Here is a 19,400-nt window from a genome sequence, read left to right on the forward strand (position 1 = left end):
TAAAGGATATTTGTATTATTTAACATATTTAATTATTGCAGCTTTGAGTCATATTCTGAGTTGCGTTTAACTGTTTTTATTAATTTTGAGGAAAACTAAATCAGATTTTTTATCACCTAGAACTAAAGTAACATTTTACTCCCAATTTCTCTCAACAAGAGGACAGGAGAGCTTTCAATCAATAAATGGGAAAAAAAAGTAACTCAGATATTTTCTGGTAAATTAAAAAGTAATGCGTTACTTTACTCGTTACTTGAAAAAAGTAATCCGATTACGTAACTCGCGTTACTTGTAATGCGTTACCCCCAACACTGAGTAACAGTAATGATTTTCAGATTTATTTTACAAAATGTATAAGACGACTTACCCAGCACATTCATCAGCAGACGTTTTTGGATGGACTTCATGCTTCATCATACAGGAGTCATCCTCATTTTCACTGCTGCTGAGAATTATCAGTTCATTTATTTTTGCCTTCTTTGTCATTCGAGTCTTCCTCACAGCTGTAGTCCTTACCGATGGTTTTGCATTCTTCTTCTTTCTGCAAAAACAGAGCCATACGGAACAGTGAAGAATGAGAATTGAGAATTTCTAATGGGTTTTTAGAATCTTCAAATTATGAGTAAATAGTAGTAGTATAATTTTATTTAATGCCATGTCAGCATCTGAGGCTATTCTCATGGCAAAAACTAATATTATAGTAATATTATACAAGATTTTTTTTAATTAGCATATGATAAAAATTCTAAAACCTTTTCAGGCAAAATCTTACTAAATACGTCCTTAAGTGAACTATCTTCATAAAAGAGCTTTCTACTTGCATTAAAACCGAGACAGTCCAAAAGAATGTTTTTAATAGAAAGGGGGTCTTGCTGAATATGCATAGAGTTGGGTCAGTTGAGTATTGTGACCATCTGGTAAAGACCACTAGGCCTGTCATGACAACAACTTTTTGTTGTGCGATATATTGCCCCAGAAATAATTGCAATAAGCGATATTATTGTCATTTTAAAGACCATTTTATGTCACTGAATATATAATCATAATGTAACAGCATAATAATGCAAGGCCTACACACTTCCAAATGACAACAAACTATTCATTTTTAAGAATATTTAGATCATGGAAAGTATCAAATATTAGATACCTTAAAAAAACCTGAATAAATAGTAAATAAACATTTTCTAACAAAAAGTGCAAAATAAGAAGAAAAAGAGAAAAATGCACAAATAACTTGTATGGAGATTTTTCAATCTACAGATCTTTCCCGGACCTTCTTTTCTCTGTAAATTAAGGCTGCACACTATTGCTGAAAAACACAATCACTACTCAGCAGTCAGATGTCCGTATGCACAAAGGCACAGATCCCTAAACAAGACCATATATCTGCAGATTAAAATTTGTTTTTGTTGAAGCATTTTTAAAATTTTAACTAGCACCTCATGACTACACCACGTTATGTTCGAGAAGCTGCAAAAGACACTGGCGCAAGTGGAATGTACAAAACACGGTGACATTAATTTTTAAGTAAATATAATGTGCGATATATTGCGTCACCAAAAATGATTGAAATCATGTACATATATTGCGCGATAAGTCGATATATTGATTATTGCGACAGGCCTAAAGACCACTTGATCAAATCTGGTTTTAAGTAAGATCTGTTTGAGATTTCCGGATGGATTTAAATTATGAGTAAAATAAGATCTAGGGTACATGTCACTGGAAGGTAACAGAACAATTTGTAGTGAAATAATATTCTCGGTCACACTTTAGTTTTGGAACCAATTCTCACTGTTAACTATGACTTTGCCTAAATAAACTCCAAATGACTGCTTATTAATAATTAGTAAGGTAGTTGTTAAGTTTAGGTATTTGGTGGATTAAGGGATCTAAAATATGGTCATGCAGAATAAGCCACTAATAAACGGGCAATATGCTAGTAATATGCATGCTAATAAGCAAGTTAAGAGTGAGAATCGGTGCTAAATTCATTTCAATGTGTGGACATTTCATCCACAATGTTAGTAAACTACGTGTTCTAGTGTGTTGTTTAGCCTCAGTCCTGACCTGAACAATGAGGACGGTGCATAGTTTTCCTCATCACTCCCGTTCTCCTTTATGGCAGTCATGGCTTTGCTTTTAGCAGGACGGGAGGCTCTTTCTCTTAGTCTCCTATTCAGACAAAGAAACTGTCATGGATAATATCAGCTTCCCTATAGAAAAGTTAGACAACATTTTGCAATATAAAATGGCTTTGTTAATGAATAAATGGATGCAGGCGTGTCTTACCGTTTCTTGGGTTGTGTGGTCTCCGCTATGGACTGATCTGATGAAAGAGTGCTTGAGAAAGAGAAAGCTGCTTTCTTCAGGTCAGGGGAGAACCAAGGCTCCACCTTTCGCATTCTTTTACTGTACGTCTTGATAAACACTGGCCCGTTTCTTCCTCTTGCATTCATCTTGGATCTTTACTACGGAGTAGAATTAAACAATTACTAAATAAATGTAGAAACAACATATACAATAAATGATTAGAGCATGTAATAATAGCAAAGGCAAGATCATGGGTTCACAATGCAATTTGGGAGGAAGTGTTACTAATGCTAGTTACTTACACTTTACAATAAGGCTTCGTTTGTAAACAGGTAGCACGTACTAATAATAAATACTTTAGCTACATTTAATTTCAACATTTACTAATACATAAAGATCAGTTCACATTAATCAATGCACTGTGAACTAATATAGACATGAACATTTTTTATTAACAAAGGCTGTAAAATGTGTAATGTTAACAAATGAGACCTTATTGTGCAGTACTATATAATAATGTTTATAAACGTTCCTGCAGAATTGTGTATTTCACTGTATTCTTGTAATAATCTTTAAAAGAGGAGATCATCTAAAAAATCTATTCATGTTAACTGTCTACCCGAGATGTTTTAGGCTTATTTGTAATTTAAAAAAATCTTCTAGATAAGCGCATTTGAAACTGATCAATAATTCATGACCCCCTGAAAAAAAAAGTGTGTATGCTAATAACTTACCAAAACAAACAAGGCGCTAAAAACCAACACAAACAAGCAAACTAAACACTAGAGAAAACAGTGGCTGTTTTCAAATATACACATTTTAAGAACAACCCCGGTTACTAAAACCTGCAATGTAAATTAAATTTAAAAAAATGAGACGGAATTATTACTTCATTCTCGACAGAAAACACTAAAGCTAATAGAAAAGCGCTAATGCTAACTCATAGCGTTATACAGGAAACAACTGCACTACGATGCGGATGATTTAAAATGAAAAGCGCTATTATGTTGTCAACTGAATGTACCTCTACAACGTGTTATCGACATGCAGATCCCTTCTCGAGATTACGTAATAACCGTAAAATTAAAAAAGTGGGGATTGTGGGTTCAAGTCCCATCTGGGACATCTGCAGCGGGCTACCTTTAAGTTGGCTGTGCAAGACATTCCAGAATGCTCTTTCAAAGCAGCACCACAGCCATGGCAAGTGGAAATTGGAGTTTGCATAGCTCTGACAGTTTTGTGTGTGTTAGACTGTCAGTAAACACATCTGTCCTGATTGTGCACGTACCATCTCATGCTGAGAATATACAAAGCACAAACTGTTATTGAAATGTACTGGTATTTAATATTTTACATAATTTATCTTCCAATAAAATCACAATGAAATGAAAACATGACAAGGTCACTGGATTTCTCATAAAATACCATGTTAAAAATATATTCATAGGGGCAATTGGATTTTTGGGGGGGCAATAATATGCCACAAATGCTGTTGACTGAGTCAACTTAAATTGAACCTGGACTGACACATTGCAATACCTGATACCAGATGAGATACTTCGTAATGGGTATGCCTGTTTTTGAACTTTTCTATTTTTATTGCAGGTTTTCCGGGAGCACCAGTTGAAATGATCAAGAACTTACCTGTACATACGTTTATTCCAATCCTATCTACACCACACCAACTTTTCTGCTTTTGTATGGATTTGCCAAACTTGCCAAAATGGTAAATAGTTTGTCTTTGATATGCTGCATTTAATTTGACTGTGCAAGAAAGTCCAGGGTGATTCATTCAAATCAATGCCATATACATGAAAAATGCAAATATAAATATAGATAATATATAAATAATCTTTAGATCAATATATAACATTTTTAAAATGTTTGAGTCAAGCAAACAACTAACGGTGCTAATATACGCTCAAGGTGTGCTGTAATACTGCAGAACATTCATGATCCTAACATTTATCTCCACACTGAAATCTCAGACTTTAGGATTTGTTAAAATACTGGTGTCCGGGATGCTGTTAGCCTGGAGACTACAGTGTACACTGTGATTTTCCGAAGCTTAGCTTAAATGTGTGATTAGAATAAATAGTGCTCATAAATGGCTGTTGAGATATTCTCAGTTGAAACGAGTTGAGTCTTTGGCTTAACAAGAAGACAGAGGTTTAGTCCAGCACCTATTAAAGTCTTTTCATCAATCTACATTTTAGCAGCTCATTTTCATGCAAGGCTTGGTTTAATACTTACTAAGGTGAATTAATTTATACAGTATGTCGCCATATAATCAGGTTTTAGTAGGCAGTCTGAGGTGACAGTGTTCATTTTTACTTACTCTCTTTTCATTCTCGTTCCATTCTCCTTTTATGATCAGTTGTTCTAAGATTCTGTAATTGATCAAGTTTTTTTATTTGTGTAGCACCATTTGTAAAAGAAGAAAGGAAGCACCATTTCTAAAAGAAGAGATATAAAAAGTTAACACAAGAAAATATATTTCTCTGATGACATAATATGTTAGCACTGTTCAAGGATGCAAGGTTTGCACTGTATTTATGTGTGGTCAACATTCAAGACTGGTCTACTTATGCATTTTTAATGTGCATTAGTGTGGATGTCTGTCCATGTGCATGTGCAGGATTAATTGTGCATTATTAATGTGTGTCCGTGCCAGACAAAGATTGTGTTACTCTACACATACACATGTGGGAACACGTCTACACCTGAAATATTAATGCCATTTATTTAACTGTTACAACCAGAGAATTTTCTTCAGTGGAAAGAACAAAGTAAACAATGAAGAAAGTGAGACATTCAAACAACTAACAGTCGTGCAGTAACTGTAAACCACATATTAAGTTGCCAATGAGCCAAATACAGGATTAAAGGAATTATTGTTTGAAAAAATGGAATAATCAGTAACTAACTGTTCTTTTGACACATAGTGTTACCAAATATATAATCAATTGATTACATCTTTAACTCTTTCCCCGCCATTGATGGAATTTTCTGGCTTGCCATGTTTCTACTGTTAGACAGTAGGAGGCGCTATTACACATCTTCTGAAAGAGTATTGAATCCATGGATCAAAACATGGTGAAGAAGAAGCAGAAACAAGCGATCGCACATGTAAAAAACATGATCATCAATCATTAAACAGCATTTAAATCAAAACTGCCTACACGCTAAAAAATGCTGGGTTAAACATAACCCAGCGCTGGGTTAAAAAGGGACAAACCCAGCTATTGGGTTGTTTTGACTCAAAACAGCCCAACCCAACCGCTGGGTTTGTCCCGTTTTAACATTTTTTTAGAGTGTAACGTTACCGAATGAAATGTTGATCTAGGAAGTGTCTGTGAAGCTTTGGGTGTGTTGATGGAAGCAATTTACTCCATCTGTTTTAATCATCTATCTGAATTCCATACAGACGTGGTCGTTGACAAAAACACAATTTTCTCAGCTTTTTGTTAAAAATGTTGCTTTTTTATGAAACTTACTTAAGAAAAAAGAATGCATGAAGCTAGAATTAAACTTTTTGTTTGCTTGTTCAAAGCAGAGGCTCTGTTCTTTCTTTTGACATTTTGCATGTTCAGATATTCATACAACAAAATATTCTGGGGGCCATGAGATTTTTGTAAAAATGATGGCGGTGGCTGGCAACTTTTTTTTTTTTTAAACGCTGGTGGGGAAAGAGTTAAGGTGTAAACGGCTCTAGGTTGCCTTGGCCATGACAAGGATGCTCATGAGGAAGACCATGATGAAAAACACCCACATGAAGAATCTGTCCATCACCTTGGCAACCTTCTTCCACTCGGCCCCTTTGGCCTGGTGTGCCCTCTGCTCTCTGAAACAGTTAGCTATGTACTCAATGTTTCGCACCACTTTCTGATGTTGGCCACAGGCGCATACAGATCCTGTGCCACTGGTGGTCTTATTGCAACTATCTGCTCCAAAGGTTTTGCTGTAGCTGTTATCGTGGTGATAGGCGACTCCATTGAGATAGCCATTGCCGTGATCGTAGGTGTATCCATTAAGTTTTTCTGGAATGGAGAGTTCGCTATCTTTGAGTTTCTCCTGGCTTGTTAGTGGGAGCTTTTCGCTTCCATCTCGACCAATGTAGTGTGTGTATTTCGGATGTCGGATAGGGGAATTTGAAGATGAGCGGGTCCTCCTTTGCTGGTCATGCCTATGATGCCGATAGGCACTGTTGTTGCGACGGTACCCATTCCCATGCCGGTGGTCTCTGTGGCTGTAGCCGTTAAACTGACTGTGGTTTCTCTCATCATGGTGACAGTCTCCATAAAATCCTTTGTCAAAATACCCATCTCTCTCCAAGCTAGCCAGTGGGTCCTCAGAGAACAACGGGCCTCGGTCGCTTTCAGCTGTGGTGCAGTTCTCTCCTACCTCATACACAAAGAAGATCTTTGACATGTAGTCGATTATCAGGACTTTGGCCCAGTGGGGCACAGGTTTGGCTTCCGCTCCACAGAAGTGTATATTCATGATAAAGATAGTCAAAGATGTAGAGGCTGTTATCATGGTCATAGTTGCAATGTAGTATTTTCCTATAGGAAAGACACAAAGAAGGGATAAATAAGAAAGAGGCTATACAATCACACAATCAGTGTTCGGGATTGACAACCATATGCACTCGAATTGTTCAACAGTTTATTGTATGTCTGTATGTCCACTTGTCAATGCTTATGACAAAAGACAATAAAGCTTGTTTTTCTTTGCATGATTATATTTGTACATCTCAATATATTTTTTTTCTATTGACTATATCGGCCAGCTATAACTAGAATCATTCATTTCCAATGGAAAGTCGTATTAAGTCATATTGATGAGTGCTATGTACAGTGCTGGGTAGATTACTTACAAATTGTAGCCCATTACTGATTACCAAATTTTAGTTACTTACGTAATCCATTACCTTACACATTTTAGGTAATATAATCAGATTACTTTTAGATTACTTTTGACCTAACTTGTTTATAACATTGTTTTAAATAGAATAATATTTCAGGGGGATAGTAACTGCAGGGGGTTTGTGCTTTTTTTTTCTATTCTTTTTTTTTTTTTTTAAGTAATGCTTATAAACTGAAATCATAAAAATGTCAAATTAAAAGTAAATAATTCTATCGTTAAAATAAACACTTAAACACTAAAAAAATATTAAATATTTTATTTGTTCACCTGGATGTCATGTGACCATTAACCAACATTTCGAAATAATGTGAATCTTTGCATTTTAATGTGTTTGTAATGTAATGTAATGCAATTGTAATATGTAATCATGTAATCAATAAAAAAGTAACCGTGGTTACATTACAAGTATTTTAAAATGTAATATAATCTAATTACAAGTACTTTATTTTTGGAATCTGATTATGTAATCCAGATTACATGTTATTAATTGCTACCTAGCACTGACTATATGTACACTCTAAAAAAATGCTGGGTTAAATATAGCCCAGCGCTGGGTTAAACAGGGACAAACCCAGCTATTGGGTTGTTTTGACCCAGCGGTTATATTTAACCCAGCATTTTTTAGAGTGTACTCTGAACTGATGCTACAGGAACTCTTAGTGATGGCAGGGGAGTCCCAAGTGATCTCACCATTATACCGCAACACCACATTCGTGTCTGGGGGTCCCGAGGAGTCCTCCTCATCCGCACTGAGCGAAAAAGTAATATAGAGATTAATAATTCAGTCTTCTATGTGTCCATTAATCAAATCTGAGCCTGCTGTCTTCATATTAGTTAAGTCTGAATGTTTAAAGTCTCACATTATGTACTGTTTACATGAGCAGATTTGTATTTTTTCCTGTTTTATGCAAGATGTTGTGTGTATATGTATTTACTTGTTATACAGAACGATGTCTGGTCTCCAAACAAGGTTGCCGGGTATTCGAATGACCTCAAGTCCATCATACTCATCTTTATCCCAGCACAGATAAGCATCATGCCAGATCTGACGCACCCACAGGTATGTGGTCAGCACCTGGTTCCTTTCATCCTAGCACAAAGCAAAAGCAGCTGTCATTTACAGACCTGCATAAGCCAAATCATACCAAACAGCCGAATCTAAGAATTTATGTTATTGACGTCTCGCCATTTTGGATCTGAGCTCTGTATACATCAGTTATTTGATTTGTGAGTGAATAACCACCCAAATCTGGGTCTATTTATCATCAAAGTGATCACAGAAGACTGATGATTACTTTCGCGCCTTTATGTCCTTTTTGGAGCTTGAAACCTCATGTGCTTGCATGTTCAAATATCTATTTTTCTTTGAGGTAACAGTATGGTATGTTAAGACCAAGTATTCAGTCGCACAGGGTCTTGCTCTGCAAGATAAAACCCTGTTGTTGTACATGGAACACTTTCTCACAACAATGAAGAATGAAAGCGAAGAAAGTCTGAACCCTTAGGTTGCACTTAATGCCTTCTACATATCACATCTCATTGGTTAAAAGTACTCCTCGGGTTCAGTAAATTAATATTTGATTGGGTTTGATCAGGGCGGAAATTCAGTGCCTCTTGAATGAGAAATTCATTGTCTCTTTCTGGAATGCACATAAACAGTGTCTTATATAACCATCATCCACAGACAGAGCACACAAACACTGACAAAAAAACACACAATTACAATTACAGAACAGATTTCTGTCATCATCGTCACTGCAAAACTTTCTTTCTTTCTTCTGTGGAACAAAGAAATCTAAAGATCAGCGTGGTCCAATATTTCTAAATAAATAAATAACTTCCAAAGAAGAAAGAAATCTGACAGCATTTTCAGTTTTGGATAAACATTTACGGACCAACAAGACACTACAATTAGTTGTAGTTTGATGATAGATTTGATCTAGTCTGTTATTTTCTTAAAGGCACAATATGTAAGATTTTTTTATTAAAATATCCAAAAACTACTAGAACAGTGGTATATATTTTATGACTTAAATTATCCAAATGTTTCGAAGAATGTTTAAATCGAGAGAAATAAGCAATTTTATTGCTTAGTGTCATTGTGTCGCCTGCTAATGATGTAATAACCCCTCGATTTCCGGTTTTGTTTTGTAGAAAACATGGAAACATTAAAGACGCTTTAATATGTTGTGCGTTTTATTAGACCGGTGACGACCACACAGAGTAGCATTATAACAGAACTAAATGTATCTAGTATGATAAAACAGTGCTGCTTTACCCCACATACGCATGACTGGAAGCAGCGGAAGCGCTCGGCTGTGGCATAATAAAAGCTCCGGTGCTTTACCCCACATACGCATGACTGGAAGCAGCGGAAGCGCTCGGCTGTGGCATAATAAAAGCTCCGGTGCTTTACCCCACATACGCATGACTGGAAGCAGCGGAAGCGCTCGGCTGTGGCATAATAAAAGCTCCGGTGCTTTACCCCACATACGCATGACTGGAAGCAGCGGAAGCGCTCGGCTGTGGCATAATAAAAGCTCCGGTGCTTTACCCCACATACGCATGACTGGAAGCAGCGGAAGCGCTCGGCTGTGGCATAATAAAAGCTCCGGTGCTTTACCCCACATACGCATGACTGGAAGCAGCGGAAGCGCTCGGCTGTGGCATAATAAAAGCTCCGGTGCTTTACCCCACATACGCATGACTGGAAGCAGCGGAAGCGCTCGGCTGTGGCATAATAAAAGCTCCGGTGCTTTACCCCACATACGCATGACTGGAAGCAGCGGAAGCGCTCGGCTGTGGCATAATAAAAGCTCCGGTGCTTTACCCCACATACGCATGACTGGAAGCAGCGGAAGCGCTCGGCTGTGGCATAATAAAAGCTCCGGTGCTTTACCCCACATACGCATGACTGGAAGCAGCGGAAGCGCTCGGCTGTGGCATAATAAAAGCTCCGGTGCTTTACCCCACATACGCATGACTGGAAGCAGCGGAAGCGCTCGACTGTGGCATAATAAAAGTTCCGCTGCTTTCGAGCCGTGTGTCAGGCTCGTTCAGCTCCTCGTTTCGCTTCGACGGCTTTCAGCCTCACCCTGCTTCATTCTACTACGTTAATAAATCATTAGCTCATCCATGAACATGATTTCTGCCTGAGTCCCGTCGGATTGCGTCGGCTGTGGGGATGAAGACCACAACTCCCATGATTCCACACTCAGTCACCTACGCTTTTGTCTCTTTGTTTATTTTGAATACGCGCCCTCTAGCTGCGAAAATTACATATTGTGCCTTTAAGTATTAGCATAACATCACCTGCAAAGAGTGTGTTCTACAGTAAATGTGTGGGTTCCAAAAGTCTGAGACCACACTGAAAATCTTAGATTCCAAATTAAATTTGAACATGGAAATAAACAAATATTTTAAGATTTTGAAAATGTAAAACAAATAAATGGTATGGCGTAAAATGAATAAGAAAAATGTGAGATGCTGCATTAATTTTAGTCAACTAATCAAATAAACATACTTGTGACATTGTGCATAAAGTCAGATGTTATTGCCTCCACTGAAGAACAAGATTGATTCTTAAATCATGCTGGATAACAATTTTGTAGAAACTTGTGCTCATTTCAGCTGTGGCAATTAAAGCAAAAGTTATAATTTGCTAATTCAGTGTTTTACTCAAATTGCAACACTATACACACACACACACACACATTCCATATTCTCCTTATTTTAAAGCGGACATTACTTTTGTGTAAATAAGTAGAAAATATATATAAACTAATAGAGTAACACAAATCTTATTATCCAACACATTTGTAGGTTACTTCATCACACATACTGATGCATTGAATAAACATTTTGAAGGGAGAATAAACATGATCCGCAGTGGCACACTTGGTAGATAGTGCTATACATTAGTCACGCAGCTCACACTATACATACACGCATATAATGTTTACAGTGTCACAGGGTACAGAGAGTTAATGAGAAGAGGATCCACACAATAAACATTTGAGAAGTACTGACACCTAGAGGTATCCATTATAACTGCAACTGTAGTGGAGGGCAAGTTTGTCCAATTATTATTTGGACAAAAATAATTTTTCTCCACTGATGGTCATTCAAATGTGGCTGTGTATTCATTTGGATTAATGAATTGTTTTTGTAAACAACATAAAATGTCCAGTGTAAAATCTGTGCTAAAGCAAAAGCTTCTTGTGCTAATCAAACATGTGATGTAAGCTTCACCAGTGAGAACATGCTTTTTTAATGGCTAGGCACCATTAGCAAATGCTTCCAATACATTCATTAGTAGTTCACTGTTGTTATTTAAGCACTAGGCCTGAATGAGTGTGAATTTGAGCTAGGCATGTATTTTCAAAGGTTAAAAGTTTGGGGCAATTGTGCAATCTTTGTGGTTTTAGCATTAAGTCGCCAAAGTATGATCAGAACACACATGTGCCATGCCACATCAAGGCCAGTCGGACAGTGTGTGGGTGTTTTGCTGGTGAGATATACTGTATGCCTTGATCTCGTGATTTCAAACCCACTGTTTCTGCAGCAGCTCTGATGCATGTAGCTGTAACCTCATTCTGTTCTATCATTCAGTAAAAGCATGAGGTAAAATAGATGCAATATTCCGTAGTCGTGTGTTTTTAGTGCTCACCATATCTTTGATCTGTGAGAGTGTGATCTGTAGAGTGACATTAAGGGCTTTGTCTGTGTCCTCCACAGGCCGTAAAGCGTTAGAATAGTTCTCCATCAGGTCGTTCAGCAGTTTTTGAGCAAAACGACCCTGAGCAGAGAAAACAACTACAGAGGACAATATAGTTATATTTTGTTGTTTTGTTGCAATATACATATTTTGTTGTTTTTATAAAATAACGTTTAGACATACAGCTTAAAAACAATGCATATGCTGAAATACAAACAATAATCATTATGTAGTATATATAAAATTACTATTTATACATGTATGAATCTATGTATATACTGTATATGTGTGTGTGTGTGTGTGTGTGTGTGTGTGTGTGTGTATAAAAAAACAAAATACATTCAAATCTGGATGTAATTATAAAAGTATTTCTTAATCAGTATTTTCATGTGGTTTTACTAGAGTTTTTCCAGAATATATATATATATATATATATATATATATATGTGTGTGTGTGTGTGTGTGTATGTGTGTGTGTGTGTGTGTGTGTGTGTAGTTAGTTTTATTGTAGTTAGAAAATTTGTTCAAGATATATTCTCTGAAAATCTCTTATCTGACACAATTTTGCTTATCAAACAAATTTATCTTATTTTAAAGGATGTTTAGTTATTTTACTGAAAAACAAGGCAAAATACCTATTAAGTAAATAATTTTAGCATCAGCATTAAAAGGAGCATGAACTTACCATGTAGCAACATGCTAATGTGAATCACAAGAAATATGATCTTCATTTTTCAGAAGAATGGCAAAAATAAAATAAAATCTGCCAGTTATTATTTGCTGTTGCTCCTCATTTGCTGTCCGTAGTCATATGAAATTTGCTGCAGAGGAGGAAAGAGAAATTGCGAGAAGTTCCATAGCGAGGTGAACGTTGAGAGCAGTGGTGTGTCAGGTACAACACTGAAGGCCTGAATGTCATTCTTACTGTTTCTCTGGAACAAGAGCCGAGGTATCACATAGCATGCACACGAACACACTTACACACACACACACACACACACACAAGGACTGTAGGGTCTGAAATGACGAGAGATGAGAGGAATAAGACAGGAAGTGGTGCTTCTCGAGGCGTCTTTCTGTCTTTCTGTTTCTTTCTCAGGCGTAGGAGAGTTTCATATCCTGTAGCACAATTCGACATATTACGCTGCAGAACTACATCACCCAGAATGCTCCAGTATAGACAATCATTCTCAGGGATGGAAATATGAGTCTCAAAATAAATAGCTAACTTTATGTTTTAGGAAGAGGGTCCTTCTCAAGGGGATTGTCATAGTTTTAGCATTAATAAGTTTAATCATTCTTATTTTTAATAACACACGCCTTTGTTTATTTAGTCAGAACGTATGTAAACATATTTTCCATGGTTCCACACAGAGCTAAACTCTTTTTTATTAAAACAACTCCTTTTTTTAAGTGACCTCATAAAGATTATGAAATCAATCTTTTAAGAAAAGGAACTTCATGACTGAAATCCTCATCTTAGCTTTAAGCTCCATAAACAACAGGACACAGAAAAAAGCGTTGTCAGCAAATCAGAAATTCATAACCAAAGTGATTTAATCGCCATTTAAAATGAAGATTGCAGAATGTGATCTGACATTATGAGCTAATGTGAATCCTTACTTTGCATTTTCACATGCAGGTCTAGGAGAGAAACCAAGCAGATTGAGAGTGAGTTTTAAGGGTCCGTTTCAATTCACAAGAATGAAATTTAAAACTGAACTTGAAGAGCTCCAATCTACAAATGCACATTTTCCAACACAAGTAGCAATGAAAGACGCACCTGTCTTTTAAAAGATATGTTCCGGTGTTCAATAATTTTATACTCATGAAATTAACAACAAGGACACAGCTTTTTAATGAATAAATATCCGTTCGATGTCTGTAACGTGTCTAACTAGAGGACTCAAAATCTTAAGTATACAATATTAAGATATCAGTGTTAAGAAGTCTTTGTTGAGGCTTCAAATAGTTGGTATTGTGTGTGAGAGACAATTAGTGATGAGAATCAAACGACATCCCTCTTTTAAAAGCATCAGGACATTTTACAGGGGTTAATGTCTATGAGTCTCCAGCGTGTCCGTCTTCGTGCCCGATTAACAGCCGTCCGAACAGCACACTCAAAAACCTGTTGCACGCCACGATTGCTGAGAGCCGAGCATTCCAGGTATCCCTTGGCACGGATCTCCTGTGCCACCTGTTTGCCCTCCGAAGCCGCGGTGCAGCTGGTGCGATACGGCCCCATCTCACGATGGTCTGTCTGTGTGGCAACAACCAGCACAGGAACCTTCGGGAGATATTCCCTCACTTCAGTGATCCATTTGTGCCGCAAATTATTTAACGAATTCGGATTTGCCACCGAATAGCAGAGCAAAACCACATCCGCCTGCTGATAGGACATGGGCCGGATTTGGCGGAATGTATCATGGCCTGCTGTATCCCACAGTCCCAAGCTGATCTGGACTCCATCCATGAATACATCAACGCCAGTGTTTTCATAGACAGTAGGTCTGTAGCTGTCTGGGAACGTTTCAGAAGTGAATCGTACAAGAAGTGCCGTTTTACCCACTGCACAGTCCCCGACCAGGACGCATTTCACTGAGGCCTCTACCAGCCCATTCATCCTTCTGTCCATCTGGTGTTCTAGTTATTGTAAATAATGAGTCTAAAAAAAAGATCAGTGGTGTCCAACAGATGATGAAGTCATCTTTCTAATTGCAAGTCTGCAGAAATGTGAGCTCTAAGAATAAAAACACTGCTAGTTACACAGCATTCTGAAGTCTTCCCTCCTCGGCTCTGTAATCCAGTGAAGGTTTAGGAACTGAGTTCAGTATGGTCCATTAGAGATATATTCAAGACGGAGATATCCAGAAGTGGCTCAGCTGTATCTCTCCTTTGACCGTTTCACTCCTGCCTAATTGAAAGAACAAAGAAGTACAATTACTATTATGCAATCGCAAAACGCCAAGAAATGTTTTTTTAAATTTTTTTTATGTAATCTACAAAAAATGTATTTATATGTCATCTAATTGCACTCTAAAAAATGCTGGGTTATTTCAACCCAACTTTGAGTCAAACATGGACTAACCCAACTTTTGGGTTAAAAATGTAATGTAAAAATTAAACCCAACGGTTGGGCTAGTCCATATTTGACCCAAAGTTGGGTTGAAACAACCTAGCATTTTTTAGAGTGTGGTCTTCTATTTAAAGAAACAGTTTCATTTAAAAGACATTGTCATCATTTACTCACCCACGTGTCGTTCCAAACCTGTATGACTCTTTCTCTTTCTAAAATGATTTTGAAAAGTGTGTCATTCTGGGTTTTTGTTGTTTTTTTGGTCCATACGATGACTATGGAGTCAGATGTTGTTTGGACCCCAACGTTCTTCTAAATACATTCCTTTGTGTTCATTAGAATAAAGCAAGTCATACAGGTTTGGAACAACATGAGAATTTTGTCTTTTTCTCACCCTCATTTTTTTGTGTTCATCATCCCTTTAATATCTTTAAAATACCAAAGACATACTACAACATCATTCTTAGATCTTAGAAATCAATAGAATATCCCGCTAACACCACAGAGCACAGTACTCCTCTCATTGTAGGCCTCAGACATCGCTTCCCGTTGACAACGGCCCTGTTATCGACTAAAGTCGAATTGACACATTTTTGGCTATAGTATTCTAAAAAATGCTGTTGAACACAAATGCGACAGCTCATTTGTTTGTTTGTTTAATAACTCTTTGGGCCAATGCTGGTAAGGGCGTTTTCGGCAAAACTCATCCTCAAAGACGAATCTCGAAACGGCAACATGGCTGTCATGAGAGGAAAGTACACTGATGATTCAAACAGCTGCTCCACTTAATACCACAAAAGGCCAAATGGTTGTGATATACTGTCAGAAAACACTGTTCGGTAAGAAAAAACACTGGAAACATTGTCAGCCAGAATATTCTTGAGAAGCAGGCCTATAATCTGGCAAGTATTTAATAGCCTCTACGGTGCATTTCTTTGCTAGTATAGAAAATGTGGTGTTATAAAATGACTCCAACAATTATATCCTTATTGACAGGATTTGTAAAGTCTTGTGTGTTTCATTAAAGAAATACTATGAATATTGGAAACCATAATCTAAATTTAAAGGATTACAATACAATCGGTGATGGAGAAAACTCCCTTCACACACACACACACACACGCAGACTCTGAAGCATTGCAAGGTATAATAAAAATATAGATTTTTGTTAATCGAAAACTAATTAGTAACTAATATATTTGACGTCAACAAAAAGTATCAATTTATTGAAGTCCTTGTTAACCACGTTATATGAATCCGAAACAAGATTATGCTTTTCATTTTTTTTTAAAAGATGTGAAAATTGATATTTACAAAATATATTGAATTTACAAAATAATTAATTTAGATTTAAACTGGTTAAGAACCTTACAAATAATGAACACTATACATATCAGGTTCGGATTGGTGATCAGTTTATGCAGGCAAAATAAGTTTAATACATTTATAGAAAAAAGGATCCACAGTTTTAAACTAATGCACGGTATAATTAATAGATGCATTACAAAGAAGACAACAACTCACCTCTTTGAACCCTTCAACCGTGACATTCACATGCGTAGATAAAGCTCAGTTTAGCATCTGTTATTTTAATTTAATGAAGCATTAGAAAGAGATCAGACCTCAGTCCAATGCTGCATTTTTCTCAAAACTTAAAAACTGTTAAACTCAGGAAACTCAAGCGCACCTTTGAGCACAGAGATAACATATGCCTTCACAGACAGAGCATATGCTGCATCCTCTAGCAGAGGGAAGTGAAATGCGAGGCTGGGCTCTTTTCTCTGTAAAATCGTACATCAAATCCCTTCTAAGCTTCCGCTGTGACGTTCTCAGCACATCTACGGCGTCGAGTCTGGCTTCTTCTGCAGTCAAGAACTCATTACGCATGAAACGGTCTAAATGCAGCGAGGAAAAGAAACAAAGATACAAACAAGAACAAGATTCTTTGTGTGGGGTCCCCGAGACATTTCAGTCATTTTGAAAGGAATCCTTATTTCCAGTTTAAATGATTTGATCACAAATTAGACACCTTTTTAGAAAGGTCTCTTAGCTGGTATAGTATTAAAATAGCCTTGGGGTGAAGTTTAAGTGAAATAGAATAATTACCAGAGCACTTGTTATAAGTTATGAAAGGGCATGGAATTAAAGCATGATAGTTTTGTTTTGCAGCAAACGCATTGCTGTTTAGATCCGCTGAAGGATGCAATTCAAAGCATCCAAACTTTAGTGCATGTTCTATAGCAGGGCTGCCCAAACTGGGTGTCCTGCAGAGTTTAGCTCCAACTTGCCTCAACACACCTGCCTTTAAGTTTCTAGTATGCCTAGTAAGAGCTTGACTAGCTGCTTCAGGTGTGTTTGACTGGGGTTGGAGCTAAACTCTGCAAGACACCGGCCCTCCAGGACCGAGTTTGGACACCCCTGTTCTATAGCATCAAACATTTCTAATGAATACTGGCAGAAAAAGTCATTCAGTGCGTCGCCCTCTGATGGAGAGGAAGTGCATTCACATCGACAGCTGCCACGTTCATCATGGAGGAATCTGACCTTTACTAATTGAAACAAAGGTCAGCTACTGAGCGTTCAACATGCTGAGTAATATTTTCCCCCACCAACGGTTTCTACTGATTCAAGGGGAAATGTAGAGAAAGAGAAATGAGGATGTAGAGTTTGGGGACCAATTCTCATTGCTTATTAGCATGCATATTATTAGCATACTGGCTGTTTATTAGTATTAATAAAACACATATTAATGCCTTATTCTGCATGAGCATATTTTAGATCCCTTAATCCTAAACCCCATACCTAAACTTACCAACTACCTTACTAACTATTAATAAGCAGCTAATTAGGAGTTTACGGAGTTGCAGTTAATAGTTAGATAACAGTGAGAATTGGTCCCAAACTAAAGTATAGCCAGACCCAGCTGTGTGACTGAAGTGTGTGTGCAAATATTCTTAATACTTCATTGGCAGGACCTAGAATGTGTCTACACTGAAAGATGTTTCGTTCCAAGCGATGGAATGAGAGTAGCATGTAGTGAATCAATGTAGCATTCAGAAAGACACATTGCAAGAGCGCTGGATGCAGTCAGTATACCTGAAGTGGTGGTTTTTGAGGTAGTCTAGTACAGCAGGCCTGATGCGTGCCACTCCTCCTTGGCTGCGATTGCCTCTTCCCGTGATGACTGACAGCTGAGGCTGACACAAACCCTGACTCAATTCTACAAAAGACACAGCCATTAAAGACAACGCCAGACTCTGAAATCAAAACATTATCCATCACACCTGCACAACTGTGCTGCATACACTAGAAAAACTGTTCTTTTGTATGTTTGTGGTTCACATACCTAAATTTTTGTCGGTGAGAACCTGACTAAGATGATGAAGGGCCTCATCCACATGCAGTCCGTGGAGATCTAGAATATTCTGAGGCAGGAGTGAAGCATTCACTTGCTGGAATATCTGCATGGCTGCTCGGTGGTTCGCTTCACGCATCTTCTCCCCATGCGTGTGACCCTAAGCATACACAAAATTGTGCAAAGAAACTTTATAAGTAAGAGCTCCGATCCAAGAACAGCACTGCACTCGGCATGCATTTTTAAAAAGCACCTGCAAATAGATCTAGGAAATAATGCTCGACATGTAGGGATCCTGAAAGAGATGGAATTCATGCTTCGTGGAATGAGTAGTTCATTCAATAGAAAGTCTGAAAATCCCCAGAATGGTGCAGAGGAAACTAGGAATCTGGAGAAACAAGTAATTCTCCAGTTTATGAATGAGCAATTCCGGGATGTGAAATTGCAAAAATGATTTAGATTTCTACAGAGTGCAACAGTCAGTCAGGTTATGCAAATAAAAATGCCATTTCACATTGTCTGATTGTCCCATTCTACAACAATCAGACAATTGCGATATATATATATATATACACATACATACATAAAATATATATATATATATACACACACACACACACACACATATAGATATAAATATACATTTGTGGTCAAAATTTTACATACACTTTGCAGTATCTGCTAAATGTTAATTATTTTACCAAAATAAGAGGGATCATACCAAATGCATGTTATTTTTTATTTAGTGTCTGCTCCAGAGAGTAACTACACAAACACAAGCAGATGGTCAGGAGACATTTCCTTTCAGGTTATTTCTGCTTTCTTAGTTATTGTTTCTCGTCTTATTGTGCACAATTCCTCAGCACATCTTTTTCTAAAAACAAATGATAAAAAACAAATATTTTTTTTTTAGGGACCAATTCTCACTATCAGCTAGCATGCATATTACTTGCATACTGACTGTTTATTAGTACTTATAAAGCCCATATGTGACCCTGGACCACAAAACC

The 19,400-nt window shown here is 37.3% G+C and overlaps 4 protein-coding genes across 4 annotated transcripts in view; all 4 read right to left on the reverse strand.

Annotated features, from left to right (window-relative positions):
• Nucleotides 1–3,406, reverse strand: part of haspin (histone H3 associated protein kinase) — a 14,517-nt gene extending 11,111 nt beyond the window's left edge. The window contains exons 1-4 of the mRNA XM_016289559.1: nt 3,338–3,406; nt 2,293–2,471; nt 2,071–2,175; nt 368–541 (exon numbers count right to left, since the gene is read on the reverse strand). Of these exons, the coding sequence (XP_016145045.1) occupies nt 368–541; nt 2,071–2,175; nt 2,293–2,459 (446 nt within the window). The 5' untranslated portion in view covers nt 2,460–2,471; nt 3,338–3,406. The remainder of the gene's footprint in view (nt 1–367; nt 542–2,070; nt 2,176–2,292; nt 2,472–3,337) is intronic.
• A 2,618-nt stretch (nt 3,407–6,024) lies between these two features.
• On the reverse strand, nt 6,025–12,690 carry LOC107598300 (neuronal acetylcholine receptor subunit alpha-9-I-like). Its single transcript, XM_016289595.1, has 5 exons — nt 12,645–12,690; nt 11,912–12,057; nt 8,178–8,332; nt 7,882–7,991; nt 6,025–6,878 (listed from the first exon to the last, which is right to left on the reverse strand). Exons 1-5 carry the CDS (start codon nt 12,688–12,690, stop codon nt 6,025–6,027), a joined length of 1,311 nt encoding a protein of 436 aa, XP_016145081.1.
• Nucleotides 12,691–13,201: 511 nt separating this feature from the next.
• Nucleotides 13,202–16,737, reverse strand: LOC107598269 (rho-related GTP-binding protein RhoH-like). The gene is made up of 3 exons (XM_016289562.1): nt 16,723–16,737; nt 16,560–16,616; nt 13,202–14,873 (listed from the first exon to the last, which is right to left on the reverse strand). Exon 3 carries the CDS (start codon nt 14,592–14,594, stop codon nt 13,995–13,997), a length of 600 nt encoding a protein of 199 aa, XP_016145048.1. The 5' UTR covers nt 14,595–14,873; nt 16,560–16,616; nt 16,723–16,737; the 3' UTR covers nt 13,202–13,994.
• Nucleotides 16,738–18,065: 1,328 nt separating this feature from the next.
• The window catches only part of LOC107598268 (NEDD4-binding protein 2-like), a 30,115-nt gene continuing 28,780 nt past the window's right edge, over nt 18,066–19,400 (reverse strand). Inside the window, exons 16-17 of the mRNA XM_016289561.1 lie at nt 18,382–18,550; nt 18,066–18,255 (exon numbers count right to left, since the gene is read on the reverse strand). Coding sequence (XP_016145047.1) covers nt 18,089–18,255; nt 18,382–18,550 — 336 coding nt within the window. The 3' untranslated portion in view covers nt 18,066–18,088. The remainder of the gene's footprint in view (nt 18,256–18,381; nt 18,551–19,400) is intronic.

This window comes from Sinocyclocheilus grahami, unplaced genomic scaffold (genome assembly GCF_001515645.1).
Source record: "Sinocyclocheilus grahami isolate Dianchi unplaced genomic scaffold, SAMN03320097.WGS_v1.1 scaffold249.1, whole genome shotgun sequence".
Lineage (NCBI taxonomy): Eukaryota > Metazoa > Chordata > Actinopteri > Cypriniformes > Cyprinidae > Sinocyclocheilus > Sinocyclocheilus grahami.